We start from the raw sequence: 16,688 nt of genomic DNA, 5'->3' as shown, positions 1-16,688 counted from the left end.
GGATCGTGAACAGCGTCGAATGCGCTCTTAAATACTGCGATGCCCGCAGTGGCTCGCGTTTGCTGACACTGTAGAACTAGACGATGTCCAGTCGGACGCGTTGTTCGCTTCGTTCTGCTTGTAGAGAAAAGGACAAGCCGCCGTCCCCATGGTGAACCAATAAGCCGGGTGCGTAATCCGAAGATCACAGGTTCGGCCCCTGCCAGCGGCAAGTTGCCTTTTCGCTTTACTTTCTTCAATTCTATATAACAATGAATACAATAAACTTAACACAGTACAATTAACGCTCCCTCCCCTGGCTTCATTATGCGCTGGTTTTCATTAAGGTTGTGTCATCTGAAATATAGTGTAACCAGTTTTGTGAGTTAAAGCACATAAAACATATTACATTGCTGTATCATGTAGGCACTAAATCTCACTGTAAGTATTATCGAAGTATACTGCGCGGTGGACAACACGGACAACCAAGACCGAGGGAGGAGGAGGGTTGTTCCCCGCGGCAGTATACTTCAATCATGAATCACCAAATGGCCCAATCTTCCACTTTGCTTAGTTAAATATAATCTTCAAGGCGAAAACAAGAAATTTCCGCTGTGTTTTTCATTTAGCCAGACATATTGCGTGTGCGCAGCGCACACGATATTAAATTGCGAAATTTCATTCGCGTGATAAGCTGCACAAAACACACACAAGTTGTAATCTCGCTGCCGTGTTTGCGCTTCGTTCTTCCTGTCTCAAGTTGTAATTTTGCAATCTCAAGTTGTAATATTGTCGTAATCAGCCTGTAGCACAAGGTGCAATTTCCCTTCGGTGCCGCTGCTTCAATTTGATGTGTGTGCTGGGCGCAGTATTTCAATAAAAAGATAGCGAAAAAATGGCGAAATCGAATTCAGCGTTCTTATGCACATGTATGCGTTTGATCTATTATTTCATTATTTTTAATGCACGATCTTTGCTTCGAAAGCTGTTTGAAGCTTGTTGTCATTATTGTTATCCTTGTTGAAAATAGAATAGTGGGGCATAGTCTTGGGGGTAGGGACAGGGAGGAAACGAGGAGGAGAACGAAGGGGATTCGGAGCGAGCCTTCATGAAGTAAAGACGTGTTCCTGATCTACGACCACGGGTCCTCGTTATTTACATTTGGTGCCGTGAAACCCGGGAATGATCATTCGTGGACTACAATGACTTCGGCCGAGCGTCTTCGGAAGGTGCGTGGAACTCTCAGGGTCAGCGTCTCTCGGATTATTACGCTCCTGACAGAACTGCTGCAGAATCCCGATGCCGAAGCGCGCGAGGTCAACAGGCAAGTCGCCGTTTTGAAGGCTAAGGAAACTGAACTCCGCCAGCTAGACAAGGACGTTCTCGACCTCACGGAAGATGAAGCTATTGAAGCCGAAGTCGAGGGTGCAACCGACTATCACGATAAGATTCTGTACGCGATAGCTGACGCGCACTTCTTCTTGTCTCAGCGAGAACAGTCGACTCATCTCAGCGAAGCGTCTAGCAGTCGAGCCAATGGCGACCGGGTAGCAGCCACCCAGAGCAACATCGCATCTGCTGAGGCGCCGCAAGGACCAGTCAGCACGCCACGTTACCGGTCTGTCGCACTTCCGACGCTTCAAGTCCCGACGTATGCCGGCGATTTACGTCAGTGGCAAGAATTCTGGGACCACTACAGCGCCACCATTCACAATAATATCGAGCTGCCACCGATCGAGAAATTCAAGTATTTACTGACATACCTGAGGGGAGCAGCCAAGCGAGCGATCGAAGGCATCAGGCTGGCCGACAACAACTACGACATTGCTGTGAAGACATTGAAAGAGCGCTTCGGTCGACAAGAATTACTAGTCAACGAGCACATCGACCAGCTTCTTGCATTGTCGCCCGTGAGGAGTTCAAAGGAAGTGGAGAAGCTTCGGGTGCTGCATGACACTGTGCGTTTCCGCGTAAGTGCGCTCGAAGGTCTTGGTGTACCACCTGAGCAGTACACTGTGGTGCTGCATCGGGTGCTAATGAGGTGCTTGCCAGAAGACTTGGCGATAATGTACCGACAGAAGAAGAAGGAGGAGAGCACGCGCGGTACTAATGCATCAGCAGAGCCCACACCCCCTGAAGCGAGAACGCACAAGGCGACCGATATTTTAGCGTTCCTGAAAATACAGGTTGAAGTGCGTGAGGAGGGAAAGCAAGCAGCGCCGTCGTTGCATCCTTGCCACTCGACCATGGTACCTGATGACATGAATTCGCCGACAAGATCTGCGCATGCCATTCCACCAGCATCTGCGCTGGTTGCGACGGAGTCCCTACAGCAGCGCACTCTGTCTTGCGTACTGTGCAACAGCAGAGCTCACAGCCTCGCAGAATGCACAGCCGAAATGTCTGTCGAAGAGAAAAAAGCCAGGTTGCGCTACTCTCGTTGCTGCTACAGGTGCGGAACGCGCAATCATGTCGCGCAATTTTGCCGAGTTTCCCGGAATTTCACGTGTAACAAGTGCCGACGCCGACACCTAACGGTCCTCTGCGAATTGTCACGCGCTGTCGCAACGACCGCTTCTCCAAGAACGACTGAGCAGCTGGTTACATCTGGCACTACTCCACCGACAGTAACCACGGCCTCAACTGGCGAAAAGGGAGCCAAGTCAGTACTGCTTCAGACAGGTCGTGTTTGGGCGGAGAGCGGACCACGACGACTCCTGGTGCGTGTGATGCTGGACAGCGGCAGCCAGCGTTCGTTTATCCGCACCGACGTTGCAAAGAGATTGCGGTGTAGAGCCCTTGGCATCGAAGAGCTATCATTGGTGACGTTCGGAAATGCAAAGCTGCGGCATCAATTGCGCTGCCCACGCGTTTCTGTCACGCTGCGTGGACGATTCAACAACAGCACCGTTACGTTGGAAGCACTAGAGGTACCTGAAGTATGCTCCGCGACAAGTCCACCGCTGGACACTGAAGTGCTCGAGTTGTTGTGCGCCAGGAAACACGATGCTGCGGATCTGTTCGATCCAGAGACTTGGCACCCAGATGACATCAGCATCTTGATTGGCTCAGACGCTTACTGGAAGTTTGCCACCGGAAGCATCGATCGCCTCAGCGAGGGACTCACTGCGGTCGAAACGTCTTTTGGGTGGACCGTACAGGGAACAAGCTCACCTCACGAGGCTGCAACGACTTGTGCCCTCCTCATGTCAGCTGGTGTGGAGTGCGACGAATCGGCTAGGTGGCGCCTCGGCACGATTAGTATTGACAACTGGATGCCAAAGAAAACACAAGAACTCGATATGTTGGAGCATTGTCTGAGCAGACATGCCGGATGTTACCAAGAGCCTTCCATGATTACGGAGCCTCGTATCCCTGACGATAGCTTGCCCACCCGCCACGACGACTGCTTCAATCTGCTGGTCGGCGGAGCTAATAGTCCCGCGGTGCTTCCTGTGGTATCCTCGTCGTTGGACGCACCGCCTGAACATGAGGACTTGGAGAAAGTGGACTGCTTAGAGGAACTGGAGGAGGTTGTGACTGAGCAAAGGGAGGAGCGCGTAGACAAGGAAGAGAAAGCGCTGCTTCTGCCTCGGGAAGAGAAGTGGAGGGTCCCGAAAACGAAGTCGAAGCAATACCGCCACCACGCGAACCTACTATGGGAGCTTCTCAACGAGGATATTCCTACAGAGCAGCGGGATAGCCAGGCAAAGGGACTCGCCACTGATGGCGTAAACTCATCCGAAGGACAAGCGTCGATCTCGGGAGCCTTCGTGAAATTCGAGATTTCGCAGGGTTCGGGCCGCAGCAAGAAACGTCGCTGCAGGTATCCAGGCACTTCGTGGAGAAGACTCCAAAACGCTGCAGTAAACCGCCTGCAGGAGAACCTGAGTGCGGATTGCACCAGCAATGCCACACCCAGGTGGAAACGCCGGAGATGCAGGCGCGCATCATTTAGGCTGTGCAAGAACAGCTGTCCAAGTGACGTGATCACATCACAGACGAGATAGTCAGAGGCTGTTCCGTTCGTGTGGCCACGGCCCACGTGGTGAAGCACCCGATACAAAAGGTGTATACATTGGAAGCAGCGGAGTGACTTGTATAACGTTCGTGCCCTCCCCCTCGGAGGATGTTGAAAATAGAATAGTGGGGCATAGTCTTGGGGGTAGGGACAGGGAGGAAACGAGGAGGAGAACGAAGGGGATTCGGAGCGAGCCTTCATGAAGTAAAGACGTGTTCCTGATCTACGACCACGGGTCCTCGTTATTTACAATCCTATTATTATTATTATTATTATTATTATTATTATAACTAACACTCTGTATTTCACCAGAAAAACCAAGCTTTCTCAGAAAAATCGACAAGACGCCCAGATTTGCCTTTAAGCGAGGTGACTACGTTGGCTTGTACTATGACTTGTCCACCACAGATTGGACACTGGTAACTGACAAACACAATGTTGATGATCAAGTCGATCAGGTTACAGAACTTATCTTGACCAGCATGCGCAAGTTCATTCCCCAGTATACACCTAATCATCGTAAATATCCCTCCTGGTTCTCATCAGAACTTATAAGTGCACCGAAACATAAAGATCGTGCACACAGGAACTATAAACGTTCTCCATCAACTCATTTGAAGGAAGAATTCTGTCGTTTTCGTACTCTTTGTAAACGCCTTTATAAACGGGATCAGAGTCTATATATTTCATCTTTAGAAAAAAGCGCGTCTGACAGGCCGGCTGAGTTTTGGAAGTATCTGCGCAAACGGTCGAGCAAAAGTAACGAGTCCTTCAGAATACTTTACCCAAATGGAGTAGAAGTTCAAGCTGTTGCTGACTGTTTTGCCATGCATTTTTTATCTGTTTATAAGTCTCCAGCCTCTGTAGCTAGTAACGGTCGACAGGTTAAGGCAGTTGGCACAGCCGATGCTGTGTCGCTAGATGAACATTCCATTTCAGAATGCATGAAGCGCTTGAAACCATCCTTTTCAGCTGGCCCAGATGGCATCCCCTCTGCCATACTAAAAGCCTATGGCAGTATACTTGTACCTGTATTGACTACCATATTTGTATATGTGTCTGCGTGCTTCAACTTTTCCTAGCATGTGGAAAACTGCTCGTGTTTTCCCAGTGTTTAAGTCTGGCTGTAAAAGTGACGTCTCGAACTACCGCCCTATTTCCCTTCTTTGTGCCGCATCCAAAATCTTTGAGCTTGCTCTTCACAAAATATTGTCTTTTGATGTAAAAAATTCATTGATTGTGAATCAGCATGGGTTTCTCGTTGGCCGCTCAACTGTCACTAATCTTGCCAGTTTCATGATGCAAGTCTCCACGCCTATTTCGCAGACAGGTCAGGTGGACGCTATTTACTGTGACCTTAGCAAAGCTTTTGACGTTGTCAGCCATTCGCTGCTTGTGGATAAACTTGCACACTTTGATGTTGATTCTTCAATTGTGAATCTCATCCATAGCTATCTTCTTGATAGATTATGTTACGTTGCCGTTAATGGCCAAACGTCCTCTTTGTATAAAGCTACTAATGGGGTTCCTCAAGGGTGGGTACTGGGCCCACCCCTCTTTTTAATTTATATTAATGATGTTTCTTCTGTCATTCGGAATTCTTCTTTCCTTTTGTATGCCGGTGACATAAAGATATTTAAGGAAATTCATTCAGTTATCGATTGTCGCTTGCTGCAATCTGATTTGTGTTCTTTTTCTGAATGGTGCAGGAGCAATAACCTCTCACTAAATATTTCAAAAACCAAGGTAATGAGTTTCACTCGAAAAACATCTAGTGTGCCATTTTTATATTCTGTCAATTCTGTGTCGTTGTGTAAGGTATGTGAGATCAATGATCTAGGTGTTCTTTTTGATAGCACCTTACACTTTTCTGCTCACGCTAAGCGCGTTGCTTTGCGGGGCATTCGCACCCTAGGCTGTGTTTGCAGAATGTCTAGAGAAATTCGCTCTCTTATGTCCTTCCGAAAATTTTACACCGCGCTATGTCTTCCTCAACTTGAGTATGCATCTGTGATCTGGAATGGCATTTCTAATTCCAGCAGCAACGCCATTTAGCGAGTCCTAAAAACATTCCTAAGCATTTAAAACCATCGTTTCGCTAGAAATGACTCTGGATCTCGTTCTCACGCTGCTGGATTATTATCATTGCCAGCACTTTGCTGCCGACGAAATCGCGCTGATCTGTTATTTCTTTACACGCTTGTGCATGGTATTATATCCTGCCCTGTACTGCTCAACTGTATTGATTCCCGAATTCCACGTAAGCTGACCAGAGAGAACAGACCTTTTCATGTAACCGCCTGCCTCTGTGAGTATTCGACCATTGGCAGGATACAACGTCTTTAAAATGCTTACTTTTTGGAGCTCGATGTTTTTCACAGCTCCCAGTCGTTGTTCTGCTCCGAGCTTTGCACTGTACTTACATAGCCTCGTACACTGTTGACATTTTTTTTTCTGCCTGCGCATAGTTGTATATGTGCAATTTTATGTTTTTTATCCCTGATATTTTATTATGAATGTTTGCCTTTGTCTTTTTTTCCGTGCGCCAGTACAAAGACCTCATGGTTGTTCCTAGGCACATTAAATAAACGTTTGATTTGATTTGATTATTATTATTATTATTATTATTATTATTATTATTATTATTATTATTATTATTATTATTATTATTATTATTATTATTATTATTATTATTATTATTATTGTGATTTCTGAAACGTGGCTGTGCAGTGAAATTCCTTCCTGTGACTATCTTCCGTCGAACTGCACCACATTCCGCAGTGAACGGGAAATCTGTGCAACTAAACAAAAATATGGTGGTGTATTGATGGCTATAGACAGTTCTCTAAGATCTGCTAGACGCAAGGACATAGAAACAATTTCTGAATCAATTTGGGTCGAAATTAGTCTTGAGCACTGTGAAAAATTCTTGATTGGATGTTTCTATGTATCGCCTAGCGTTTCACCAATTGCTTTTGATCAGATCTTCTGTTCTATTGAAAATGTGGTAATTTCACATAAGAAGCACAAAATTCTTGTACTTGGCGATTTTAACACACCTGGGATTGACTCGGCCATACTTAATTTTTATCATTATCATCATCATCATCAGCCTGTCTACGCCCACTGCAGGGCAAAGGCCTCTCCCATGTTCCGCCAATCAACCCGGTCCTGTGCTTTCTGCTGCCACGTTATACCTACAAACTTCTTAATCTCATCTACCCACCTAATTTTCTGTCTCCCCCTCACGCGTTTACCATCTCTTGGAATCCAGTCAGTTACCCTTAATGACCACCGGTTATCCTGCCGACGTGCTACGTGCCCGGCCCATATCCATTTCTTCTTCTTGATTTCAACTATGATGTCCTTAACCCCCGTTTGTTCCCTGACCCACTCTGCTCTCTTCATCATTTCTTAAAGAACAAATGCAGCGTATTGTTAGATTTTCTCGCTTTTAATTCCCTACAGCAGCACAATAGTATTGCCAATTCCCATGGTAACGTCTTAGATCTGTGTATTTCTAATAATCAACCTATCGAGGTATCATTCTCTCACATCTCTCTTGTTCGTCCTGACAAATTTCACCCACCACTCAAACTAACACTCTGTATTTCACCAGAAAAACTAAGCTTTCCCAGAAAAATCGACAAAACGCCCAGATTTGCCTTCAAGCGAGGTGACTACGTTGGCTTGTACTATGACTTCTCCACCACAGATTCGTCACTGGTAACTGACAAGCCCAATGTTGATGATCAAGTCGATGAGTTTACGGAACTTATCTTGACCAGCATGCGCAAGTTCATTCCCCAGTATACACCTAATCATTGTAAATATCCCTCCTGGTTCTCATCAGAACTTATAAGTGCACTGAAACATAAAGATCGTGCACACCGGAAGTATAAATGTTCTCCATCAACTCATTTGAACGAAGAATTCTGTCGTTTTCGTACTCTGTGCAAATGCCTTTATAAACGGGATCACAGTCTACATATATTTCATTTTTAGGAAAACGCCCGTCTGACAGGCCAGCTGAGTTTTGGAAGTATGTGCGCAAATGGTCGAGCAAAAGTGGCGAGTCCTTCAGGATACTGGACACAAATAGAGCAGAAGTTCAAGCCGTTGCTGACCGTTTTGCCATGCATTCCTCATCTGTTTATAAGTCTCCAGCCTCTGTAGCTAGTAACGGTCGACAGGTTAAGGCAGCTGGCACAGCTGACGTTGTGTCGCTAGATGAAGATTCCATTTCAGGATGCATTAAGCGCTTGAAACCATCCTTTTCAGCTGACCCAGATGGCATCCCCTCTGCCATACGAAAAGCCTATGGTAGTATACTTGTACCAGTATTGACTACCATATTTATTAAGTGTCTGCATGCTTCAGCTTTTCCTAGCATGTGGAAAACTGCTCGTGTTTTGCCAGTATTTAAGTTTGGCTGTAAATGTGACGTCTCTAACTACCGCCCTATTTCCCTTCTTTGTGCCGCATCTAAAATCTTTGAGCTTGCTCTTCACAAAATATTGTCTTTTGATGTAAAAAAAATTCGGCAGATCCCACGTACCGTGGGAGTCGATGTTATGCGAAGCATGCGGATGGAAGGTGACTGGCGTAACTTTTTTTAGTGAGCGACACGTTACAAAATGATACTAAAGATTTGTATAAATTTTATACGCACACATATGTATGCTGAAGAGCCGCATATGTGTTATATAACCAGTTGTTTACGGTTGGGTAACGCTGCCAGTAGCAACGTGGGTATTACCAACACCAGAAGCGTTAAGGTTATATGTAGTGCTTATACGTGTCCCGAGAACACACGCACGTTTCACGAACCCGTGTGCATGTGTGGAAGAAGTTCTTGACAGTTCTTGAACAAGGGCGTCATCACCGTGATCAGTGAGCACCAGCAGCTGGTCATGACTTGTTATAGTATCCGGTCGTGATCGTGGTGACGAGGGGTCCATGTGTAGTGAAGTATGTGATATAGTAGAGTTGTTGGAATTCGTGGATGCCTCGGTCATTTCGTCGACAAATTGTCTGTTGACAGAGCCGGCAACATGTCGGAACCTGAAGCCACCCTTCGCGTTGGTGAGGTATAGGCCGTCGAGGCTGGTAGGCCTGGATAGTGCTACGCAGACCAACATCAGTGGCTGGTGTTTGTCATATTCGTAGGCTACCTGGGCGTATGTGGCCTACGTAGCCTAATCCACAAAGCGGCTGTCAATCAATCTGGCATCATCCTCGGTCAGCATGAGGCCATCGCCCAGCCTCGTAAGAAATGAAGAGCAGACTGCGTCATTCGTGCGGACGAAGTGCACTTTACGGTGCGGTGATGTGGATATCATATGTAACTTTCGTTAATGTATTCCTCTGGGGTCGAGGAATGCTTCAATATATCTTGCTCAATCATAGGAATACAAATGTAAGCTTTATTAGACTGCTATAAAGGCGGAGCCAACACTGCAACTACAGACGTTAATCTGATATGACGCCTGCATCGTAGGAGTACACATCGTAGGAGTATCATGTAGTGTTTATTGCGTCCTTTTAAAATTAGACAGCCAGCACCACAACCACAATTGACGTTGCACCGATACTACGCCTGTGTAGGCTGTTTTTCCAAACCAGTTTATAGACCTGGCGTGGTTCAGTGGTAGAATACCTGATTGCCACGCAGAATGCTTGGGTTCGATTCCTGCTGGGATCCTAATCTTCATTCCTTCCATTGGTTGAGTCAATGCTGCCGATGTTGGTCTTTCTTAACGCTCTCGCATTTAAGTTGCCAATGTCATGTTCTCGCCGTTCCTGGGTAGATATAAACTGTCAATCACCTGTGGCGCATACCCGTACCCCGCGGCCCGTGGTAAACGGGTATGTGCCACACGTGTATAGTGGAAAGGGTTTGACGACGTACGCACGAGGATTTTCACGTTATTCATGTCATGACCCGACAGTCACATTCGTCAAATCCTCTTACCCTCCCATGCCAATTTTGGTCTACACCAAGTTAAGGAGGCGATCATGAGAGCACCCAGACGTAGGCGGCTAGATAGATAGATAGATAGATAGATAGATAGATAGATAGGTAGATACGTAGATACGTAGATAGAAACGCTCAAAGTGCCAGAGGTTCGCTAAGAAATGCTTCGCATTTAAAATTCATTGATTGTGAGTCAGCATGGGTTTCTCGTTGGCCGCTCAACTGTCACTAATCTTGCCAGTTTTATGATGCAAGTCTCCACGCCTATTTCGCAGACAGGTCAGGTGGACGCTATTTACTGTGACCTTAGCAAAGCTTTTGACGTTGTCAGTCATTCGCTGCTTGTGGATAAACTTGCACACTTTGATGTTGATTCTTCAATTGTAAATCTCCTCCATAGCTATCTTCTTGATAGATCATGTTACGTTGCCGTTAATGGCCAAACGTACTCTTTGTACAAAGCTACTAGTGGGGTTCCTCAAGGGTTGTACTGGGCCCACTCCTCTTTTTAATTTATGTTAATGATGTTTCTTCTGTCATTCGGAATTCTTCTTTCCTTTTGTATGCCGATGACTTAAAGATATTTAAGGAAATTCATTCAGTTATCGATTGTCGCTTGCTGCAATCTGATTTGTGTTCTTTTTCTGAATGGTGCAGGAGCAATAACCTCTCCCTAAGTATTTGAAAAACCAAGGTAATGAGTTTCACTCGAAAAACATCCAGTGTGCCATTTGTATATTCTGTCAATTCGTTGTCGTTGTGTAAGGTATGTGGGATCAATGATCTAGGTGTTCTTTTTGATAGCACTTTACACTTTTCTGCTCACGCTAAGCGCGTTGCTTTGCGGGGTATTCGCACCCTAGGCTGTGTTTGCAGAATGTCTAGAGAATTTCGTTCTCTTATGTCCTTCCGAAAATTTTACACCGCGCTATGTCTTCCTCAACTTGAGTATGCATCTGTGATCTGGAATGGCATTTCTAATTCCAGCAGCAACGCCATTTAGCGAGTCCAGAAAACATTCCTAAGCATTTAAAACCATCGTTTCGCTAGAAATGACTCTGGATCTCGTTCTCACGCTGCTGGATTATTATCATTGCCAACACTTTGCTGCCGACGAAATCGCGCTGATCTGTTATTTCTTTACAAGCTTGTGCATGGTATCATATCATGCCCTGTACTGCTCAACTGTATTGATTCCCGAATTCCACGTAAGCTGACCAGAGAGAACAGACCTTTTCATGTAACCGCCTGCCTCTGTGAGCATTCGACCATTGGCAGGATACAACGTCTTTACAATGCTTACTTTTTAGAGCTCGATGTTTTTCACAGCTCCCCAGGCAGCACGCCCCCATTGGACCGACCTTGGCCCAACGTCGGCAAATGACGGCAGCAATAATGGCCCCACGTCGGCAAATCACGCTCGCGCTACTTTCACCCGCTAGCCCGACGTTGGCTAGCCGCCGTTGGACCGATGCGGGCTTGTCGGCTTCGGGCCGACGTGGGCTAGCCAGCGTCGGTCCGAGACGAGCCTGCCGTTATTCAGCCGATGATGGCAAGCCGTCATTGGACCTATGTATGCTACCGATGCTGGCGTTGCGTCGGCCCCGCCGACGTCGGGTAGCCGCCGGCGTGACCGTTTACACCCGTTATTATGTTTTATCAGTGGTGGCTTACCATGCGTTAAGTACGGTAGTACTGTACCGTCGTGGTCTGCACGTAGCTAGTTCATATGGGGACACCGGCGGTAGTTGCTCGATACGTAAAGTAACTTGATCAGGCAGGCTGATACTCGTGTTATATAAAGTAAAATGGCTGCGTGCCGACCACGGCAGTTCTGTATTACTGTGGTTACTGTACAGTAAGTCAGCAGCGCTAAAATAGACTGTTCGCGGCCCAACGACATTCATCGACTACCGTTGGTGCCATATTCGAAAAATGCTTCCTAATTAGGACGACTGCTCCACTGATGTCTTAGTGTGCGATTAAGACCCACAATTCTGTCGAACCGTGCAAGGCCGAGAACGAAAGTCAATATTGTCTCTAACACAACTAAACTGATGAAAGGCCGGCTGCACCAACTACGCATGCGTCTGAGAAATGAAGTAGCAACACATTTGCAAGGTGATAAACACAAATTTATTCACAGATATGAACACACGCCAGCAGTTCCGGAATAATTATGCCACAAAGGAATATCTAAACATCTGTAGATACCGTAGCCAACATCTAAAGCAACCCCACAGCCACCGTATTCCTCAAAAAAAGCAGGACAATCCTAATCGAGAATGGGGTCAGGTGCAAAATCATAGGCGTGAGCGGGGTTCCCCTTCAGAGGGGGGGGGGGGAGGTTCATCGCGGCGCCCCCCTCCCCCCTTCCTATTAAGTCAATGTGTTTGGCAAACCTTGCGCCCACTTCTTCTTAGGTGACTACGGGGGCCGGCCGTCCCCCTGCCCCACTGTGCGCACGCCTATGCGAAGAGTTACAATCTCTTCAACGTTATGCGCGGCACATTCACTATAATTATTGAAAGGACTAGAACGGGCAAAAATAGGAATAAGTATTAATGAAGAATATCTTAGCTAATTGCGTTTTGCGGACGATATCGCGCTTTTCAGTAACGACGGTGCCGAATCACGAAAAAAATTCTGGAGATGTAAACGAAGGCAGCATTCAAGTAGGATTAAAGACGCACCCGAAGAAAAGAGAGATAATGTTAGGCGGCTTGCCCAAAAAGCGTGGTTAAGAGTGGCAACTAGACTAGAAGATTGTGCATACGCGTGAGCTAATTAGGAGCAGAGGAGCACCCCCCCCCCTTACGTTTATTAAATTCACCAAGGAACGGTAGGCATTCGCAACACATGACTGGCAATTAAATTAGCGTTATCCTGTAAGCGGAAATTGCAATTTTTTCAGTGATAACTTATGGGTCAAAAAGATGGATAAACTGCTGCACGCGACGCGAAAAACATTGCGAGCAGTACCACAAGATCCCATGAACTCTACATCTAAACAAGATAGACACGCACGCATTCCTAATCTAAAGGTAAGATTGTAACAGAAAGGAATCGTGCATAAAAACCTCTCACGTGTGCCCGTTGGATCGCTAAAAACACGAGCGAGTAAAAAATGCAAGCACACCATATCAGAGTACACAAACCACGATGGTCAGTAGAAAATACGCGATAAGAAGAGAACAAAAATCTGATGACACGTAACAGTAGTGAAGACGGGACCTTATATGAGGTGAGCGAGTTCAACATGGAAGCAGAGGGCCGCTGGTTTCTCGCTGCGGTGATCTTTGCCGAAAACAATGCCGGAATCCTGCCGCGTATCCGTCTCGTGCACGATTTTGACTTTCCACCACACATGTCCACACACCGCACTTCTGTAAGTGCGGTGTGTGGACAATAAAAATTGTGTTCAAACAATAAAAACATAAACAATAAAATAAACATAAACCTAAACAATATAAAACAATATAAAACAATAAAAAATAAACATAAACAATAAAAACAATAAAAATTTTGTTCGAAACGCCGTTGATTGATGAATAAACCAACGAAAGACGCCAGATGTTTTCTAAAAGCAAAACGAAAAGACGCCAGATGTTTCTAAAGCAAAATGAAAAGACGCCAGCTGCTTAACGAAAGACGCCAGATGTTCCTCCTCTCCTCAATCAACGGCGTTTTGAACAAAATTTTTATTGTTTAATCACGCATAGGAGAAATCTCACCAGGCACTACCTTGTAGGTAAACAATGGCTGCTAATGGGAATGAGACACAGAAGAAGTCGGCTTTTAGCTAACACTTACACTTCTACTTCTACTAACGTTTGCTACTGGAACATGCCAATGACTGCTAATGGGGAATGAGGGACAGAAGAATTCGGCTTTTAGCTAACACATACACTTCTACTTCTACTAACGTTTGCTACTGGAACATGCCAATGGCTGCTAATGGGGAATGAGGGACAGAAGAATTCGGCTTTTAGTTAACGCGCACGCTGCGAATTTTTTATTGTTCAACAACGCACAGGAGAAATCTCCCACCGGCACCACCTTGGAGGTCAAGATCTGGTACTAGCGTTAAGACTGGTTACGCACTACGACGGGGACGAACGGGTGCCGCTTTTGAGGAGCTTCGCCCCTAAAAATCAGGCGATGCTTGCAGTAAGCCGCCGTCGCTTCGCAGCCATTTGTTGGGCTAACTGTTGCCTTCTTCAGTTTTAGATGCGAAGCATCTTGTGGCGGAGTTCAAACCGGTGGTTTGAGGCGTGACCACCCTTACTGCGCATGCGCAAACCCTCTCCACACAATACCCCTCCCCACTTCCCCTGCGCTCCCCAGAAACGCAGAAAAAAATACCGCTGAAGTTGATTATAATATAATAATATGATTATGAAGCACACTGTAATGGAGGACTCTCCACTTTCCCTCTCCCCTTTCTCTCTCCACTTCTCCTCTCCCCTCTCTTCTTTTCCCCCTATCCACTCCCCCTCTGAAACACGGGCTCGACTTGCCGAAGCGCTGCTTCGCATTGTCTCATGGTCCCCTTTAGCGGGAGATGGTGTGATTTTTTTTTTTTTGTGGACCAGAGGTGAGTAGTGGGATTGACCCAATTTCTGTGGTTTATGATGATGTTAGTTTTCTGATAGGCCGCACAGTGGCACATACCCGTTTGATGACGATAGTTTTCTTCTTCATTTTTATGCGGAGCAGCGGTGACGACTGGGACTTACCCAATTTCTGTGGCACGCACCCGTTTATGATGATGATAGTTTTGGCGTAGGCCGCACGACACATACCCGCAGGCCGCGCAAATTACGCATAGCTTAAAAAGCTTCGCAGTTAATATAATATGTACTAAAGTTTCCTCAGCGTAAGCAGTGCTGATGTTTCCCAACATTACGGTGCACTAGACCTGGGACATGCAGTTTAAAACGGATTTTTTGTTTTAGGGAAACAGCCGTGCTCAACCCAAAGGTGAAACTCATTACCGTTTAAGCGTGACTGTGGAGTGAGGAAAGCGAATTTTCACTCTGAAAAGTTGCACCAACAGAACGACAATAGCGCTGACGTAGAAAGCGAGACTCTAGTAAAACACACCGACGGCCGCTGCTGTTCTGCAAGTTACTGAATTTTTCACTCGCGAAAGAGTATTTCAGAGTGCCCTTTCTATACAAGCAGCCAGGGCATCAAGGCTAATCGGGTTAGAGCCGGCTCACTTCCACGATATAAGTCCGGACGGCGCAGAGTGTTGTTATCCAAGCCTCGACTGAGGGCGGCCAAGTTTTCAATAAAAGAGAGTGCGCACGGAGCTCCTGTTTGTTCACGGCTGAGTTCGCCGCTCGTGGTATTCATTTAAGGGAGCGAACTCTGGATTAAGCTCTCGAATGAAGTGGACACCGTGATGCGAGCGCACATACTCCAAGCAACTGGGTTTCATGCGAGCCAAACGCATTTATCGCTTTATGCCCACGTTTGCCGCCTGACGTTCCGATGGACAATCCCGGATGCGTGTCATTGCGCGACGGACGTGAAGTCACAGGAAGGGGATATATGCGTGTGTAGCATGACTGCAAGAAAATGCGCGGTAAACACAAACATACACACACACACACTGCTGAAACGTGCGGCCCCGGTATTGTGAGTGGTTTAATCCTGACGGTTACTTAAAAGATTTTCTCAATGATTGGTTACATCTATCCAGAAATCTTAACTGGTATTTGCCAGTCGTGTATTCCCTTCTTCATTTTTAGTGGACCAGTGGTGAATAATGGGATTTGCCTAATTTCTGTGGCTGGTATGTGCGCTAGGAGTTCTTGCGCACATAGGAAGGACAAAGTTTGCTTACGCCTGTCCACATACAGCTTACTGTCATAAGACAACATGCAAGCTTTTCGGATGCCCTAAAACACTAAGTGGATTTCGGAAACAGTTCGACTAGCTTTGTCCCGTTAACAAAATTCAGGAGGCAATCAAGAGAAAGCAGATATAAAAACGCAAAAACGACGCGAAGTAATCGGAGTGCTTGGAAACCTAACCGTATATGTTTATGTGCTGAATCACCAAGCAGCCTTGTACATGCTAAAGGAGAGTGTAACCTATTACACTCTTTGTTGGAACATTGAATGGATTACAGTGATGAATTACAACATTAAGAAACACATATTTTTTCGGTGTCTTACCTGTCAAAGACGCGGATCTGACCACGAGGCACGCCGTCCATGGGAACTCCGGTGTTTTTTAAGATGGGGTTCTTCCGAAGTACGCGAGAGATTTTCGCATCTTGACTCTATCCATTGGGGTACACCGGGACCGGCACGAAAGTAGTTGAGGAATTACTAACAGCTGATTGAACACTTGGTTTCCCTGCGAACTTTTAGAAACATTACCCAAATGTTGTAAATAAATAGAGCTTGCCTGCCGCTTTCAGTGGGTCCCGCTGAGCCATTCAGCCCTTCGGACATTGCTTATTCTTACCAACTACTGCTTTTCCAATTTTCCACCGGTCACCTTCCGTCCACAGACATAAAAAGTGACACTGGAAATTATCTGGAAGCCCAGTGTTGTAATACGTGAAACACCCATGTCTGTTCTCAACACTGCAATGTTCACCTTTGGGTCCTCTATATATAAAGAGCAGGGCTTCATTGTTTCTGGGGATCCAAGAAGGCCAGGCGAATAATAGCACTGAGAAGTTGAAGTTGA

General features: G+C 46.2%; 1 protein-coding gene across 1 annotated transcript; it reads left to right on the top strand.

Moving 5' to 3' along the window:
• The first annotated feature begins 1,181 nt into the window (after positions 1 to 1,181).
• Positions 1,182 to 3,989, top strand: LOC119385614 (uncharacterized). Its single transcript, XM_037653023.1, has 2 exons — positions 1,182 to 1,208; positions 1,272 to 3,989. Exons 1-2 carry the CDS (start codon positions 1,182 to 1,184, stop codon positions 3,987 to 3,989), a joined length of 2,745 nt encoding a protein of 914 aa, XP_037508951.1.
• Positions 3,990 to 16,688: the final 12,699 nt, after the last annotated feature.

This window comes from Rhipicephalus sanguineus, chromosome 3, assembly GCF_013339695.2.
Source record: "Rhipicephalus sanguineus isolate Rsan-2018 chromosome 3, BIME_Rsan_1.4, whole genome shotgun sequence".
NCBI classification, from domain to species: domain Eukaryota; kingdom Metazoa; phylum Arthropoda; class Arachnida; order Ixodida; family Ixodidae; genus Rhipicephalus; species Rhipicephalus sanguineus.
Note: the sequence above shows the minus strand (reverse complement) of the source record. Positions and strands in the feature narration are given on the sequence as shown.

Bases quoted from the DNA above. Each gene is read 5' to 3' on its own strand.
- LOC119385614 (XM_037653023.1), top strand. From the start codon at position 1,182: ATGACTTCGGCCGAGCGTCTTCGGAAG. The intron at 1,209-1,271 runs GTGCGTGGAACT...GAACTGCTGCAG, and splicing joins CGGCCGAGCGTCTTCGGAAG to AATCCCGATGCCGAAGCGCG.